Raw genomic sequence first — 3,598 nt, forward strand, 5'->3', positions numbered from 1 at the left:
AAAAGATATAATCCATAACCAATAAAGACATGAAAACATAAAATTAGGATCTTTTATAGCTTGTATGATATATTAGACATGCATTCATGGTTCAAAGTATCTATACACCCCAATATGTTGAAAGGAATGTATTGATTATTGACACGTTGAACCATGCATAATTTTTTAGTTTTTTTCTTTTAATTTTACAAAGTTAGTTTTATGTTATTTAATTTTTAAAAATACCTTAAAAAGGGGTATTGCTACCCTAAATATACAACATAATTTAAGTTAGAATCTTATCAAAGTATTTTTTTTCCTAGTCAATCTTTTTAATATTATTATAAGAAGAAGGCATTCCTATTTTGTTACTTGCACTAATGAAGAGTGACTATATATACATATGATGCATGTGACTCAAATAACTCAAGGCCTACGCCTTGCTGATGGGGTCTAAGGCTATTGAGGCCAAGTATTTTTCATAGCCTTGCGTCACAAGCCTTTTAAAAGAATACTGAGCCTTGCTCCGTTGGGCTGGGCTGAGTTCAACCCAAATTGCTCAAAATACGGGCTGTAAAAGTTTGTTGGAATTGTTCGAATGGGCGTTGCCCTGACCCAGTACCCACAAGTAGCCGGCCGTCAACCTTGACTGTCCCCCGCACAAAAAATAGATGCGTTGCCACCTGCCACTCCTATTCATTCATTCATTCCACCGATTTCTAGGGTTGGACTGAACAGTTGAAAAACCCCTTATCTATTCTTTCCCACTGATTCAGTGAATCCCACCAGCAAGTGGATAAGTCAAACAGCGTCTTTCCAATTCCCAATTCCACCGATTTCTAGGGTTGGACTGAACAGTTGAAAAACTCCTTATCTATTCTCTCCCATTGATTCAGTGGATCCCACCAGCAAGTGGATAAGTCTTTCCAATTCCCAATCCCACCCACAGTATCAAATCAATGCACATCTCCTTGACTTGATTATTCTAAGTAAAATCTCAAGCACACAGTCGGACATTTTGTAAGACCAGACCCCCTCTCCCCGCTGCTCTTGCTCATCATCAAACTCTCTTTGCTCTATTGTCGCCCATACTCCAAATACTTTATATATATAGGACATAGCCTATAGGGTCCATGATCCCCGGTTCAGTCACTCCACCACACCAGCCTGAGTGACCTCCCGACTTTGAACATTTTAAGAGGATAATGGCCTTATTCCCTTCTCCTTCTCTGTTGCTGCTGCTTCTCTTCTTCCACTTCTTACGCGGCAATGCTGCCAAATGCCACCCGGACGATGAAGCCGGCTTACTAGGTTTCAAGTCGGGTATAACGGAAGACCCATCGGGTATTCTCACTTCGTGGAAAGCTGGTACCGACTGCTGCACATGGAATGGCATCACTTGCCTGGTTGGCAACCGGGTCACTGCTCTATCCTTGTACGCTCAGACCGACAACCCCAACAGTTATCTCACCGGTTCCATCTCCCCCTCGTTGTCCAAGCTCCGTTACTTGGACGGGATTTACTTTCACAATCTCCAAAATATCACCGGCTTGTTTCCCAAACTGCTTTTCAACCTCCCTAGACTCCTCTTCGTCTACATCGAAAACTGCAAGCTTTACGGTCGACTCCCAGCCAATATCGACCGTCTTTCTCAACTCGACGCTCTGAGTCTCGAGGGGAATCTGTTCTCTGGTCCGATTCCGGCTTCCATATCCAAACTCACCCACTTAACTCAGCTCAATCTTGGGGGTAACCTTTTTTCTGGCCAGATACCACTTGGGATCAGCCAACTCAAGAACTTGACCATGCTGCGTCTCGACCGAAGTCTTCTCCTTGGAAAAATCCCAGATTTCTTCTCATCTTTCCCTGTCCTTGCAATCCTAAGCCTATCCTACAACGGATTTTCCGGCGAAATCCCACCGTCTATTTCTGCTCTCGCACCTCAACTCATCTACCTTGAACTGGATCACAACAAACTCACCGGAAAGATTCCAGATTTCCTTGGAAGGTTCAAAGCGCTGGACACGCTTAATCTTTCCTGGAACGGTTTCTCGGGTGTTGTGCCGAAGAGCTTCAGTAATCTCACCAAGATCTTCAATCTCGACCTATCTCACAATGATCTTGTCGACCCTTTCCCAGAAATGTACGTTAAAGGAATTGAGTCGCTCGATCTCTCCTACAACCATTTCCATTTAGGCAAAATACCGACATGGGTAACTTCGTCTTCCATTATCTACTCGCTCAAGCTCGCAGGGTGTGGGCTTAAGTTCAAATTAGACGATTGGAAGCCGTCGCAGACTTATTTCTACGACTACATTGATATTTCCGACAATGAAATCTCCGGCAGTCCTGTTGGATTGCTAAACAGCACCGATTACTTGGTTGGCTTTTGGGCTGCAAGGAATCAGTTAAAGTTTAATATGGAGAACTTGATATTTCCCAAGGAGCAAACGCTAAAATACTTGGATTTATCTCGAAATCTGATATCTGGAAAGATACCCAGTAGCGTTTCTGGGTTGCAGAAGCTGAACGTCAGCTACAACCATCTCTGCGGTCAAATTCCAGCGTCGAAGTTCTCGGCTGAGGCCTTTTTTGGGAACGACTGTCTATGTGGTTCTCCCCTTCCTGCATGCAAAATCTAGTCAGCATACTGGTATAATTTTTGTCACTCGGGATTTCCTATTACGGTGCTGTAATTTTGTGGGAAATCTTGCCGCCGGCGTTGTCAATTCCTTGCAGCCGGCAATGTATTTAGTGAAGTTATAAGTAAGCCAGTAGATGTCAGCAGCTGAAATGCTGAATAAATTAAAGATGTAGTAGTAGTATTCAGAATCATACTTCATACACATCCAATCGACTAATTATGTGGCTCAAGTTATTGTTGCCCACGTATCAGTTTCATTAACTCATCCACCATTTTGTGTAGACATTAATTGCTAAATTATATTAGTAGATTTAAAGCTTTGAACCCTGTAATCAAAACCTTCAGTCATGAGCATGGCAACTAAAGCTTCTACTTTAATACCAATGAACATGTAACATCGGATGGCACTAGAAGCTATATATTATCACTTTGATATCACTTGTGCATAAGAGAAAATAGTGTTCCGACCTCAGCAGAAAATGGAGAAGTCCTTTTAAGTAAAAAAATAAAATTTTAACGAGCAAAATAGAATGAAGTTGCGCAAAAATATCTGAATATCTAAAGACAGCTTGGCAAAAAGCACATATGGAAAGCACAAATCAACCATAGTGGACTGTGATGTGCATTGGACCACTGACCCTCCCATTGGCTATCCTTTTCACAAACTAAATTTATTTGTTGAGTTCAGTGCGTTCCAGATTTCTTGTATTATTAGATTAGTAATTTTGTCGAGCAACCGAAGTGCATATTGGAGAAAGCAACATCACAATCACAGTAACTGTAAGATGAAGAGTTGGATGAAGGGGAAACAACAACAAAGTTCATGTATGCTCTTCTATGCTGTTTTAGTTGCAGCATAGATTAAGAAAACTGCAGAAGAAAAATAGAAAAACCTGTAGAGATGAAAACAAAGTGAACTGATTTATGTGACATGGGAGCTCCTCTATGGAGGAGATTTCGGGTTGTAGTCCAAAC

The 3,598-nt window shown here is 41.6% G+C and overlaps 1 protein-coding gene across 1 annotated transcript; it reads left to right on the plus strand.

Moving 5' to 3' along the window:
• Nucleotides 1-777: 777 nt before the first annotated feature.
• Nucleotides 778-3,134, plus strand: LOC104606564 (uncharacterized). Its single transcript, XM_010271842.3, has one exon. The coding sequence runs from the start codon at nt 1,185-1,187 to the stop codon at nt 2,619-2,621; it is 1,437 nt and encodes a 478-aa protein (XP_010270144.1). The 5' UTR covers nt 778-1,184; the 3' UTR covers nt 2,622-3,134.
• Nucleotides 3,135-3,598: the final 464 nt, after the last annotated feature.

The sequence above is a fragment of the Nelumbo nucifera genome, chromosome 1, assembly GCF_055504915.1.
Source record: "Nelumbo nucifera cultivar China Antique chromosome 1, China Antique-T2T, whole genome shotgun sequence".
NCBI classification, from domain to species: domain Eukaryota; kingdom Viridiplantae; phylum Streptophyta; class Magnoliopsida; order Proteales; family Nelumbonaceae; genus Nelumbo; species Nelumbo nucifera.

Excerpts from the sequence above, each read along its gene's own strand:
- LOC104606564 (XM_010271842.3), top strand. The coding sequence starts at position 1,185 with ATGGCCTTATTCCCTTCTCCTTCTCTGTTGCTGCTGCTTCTCTTCTTC.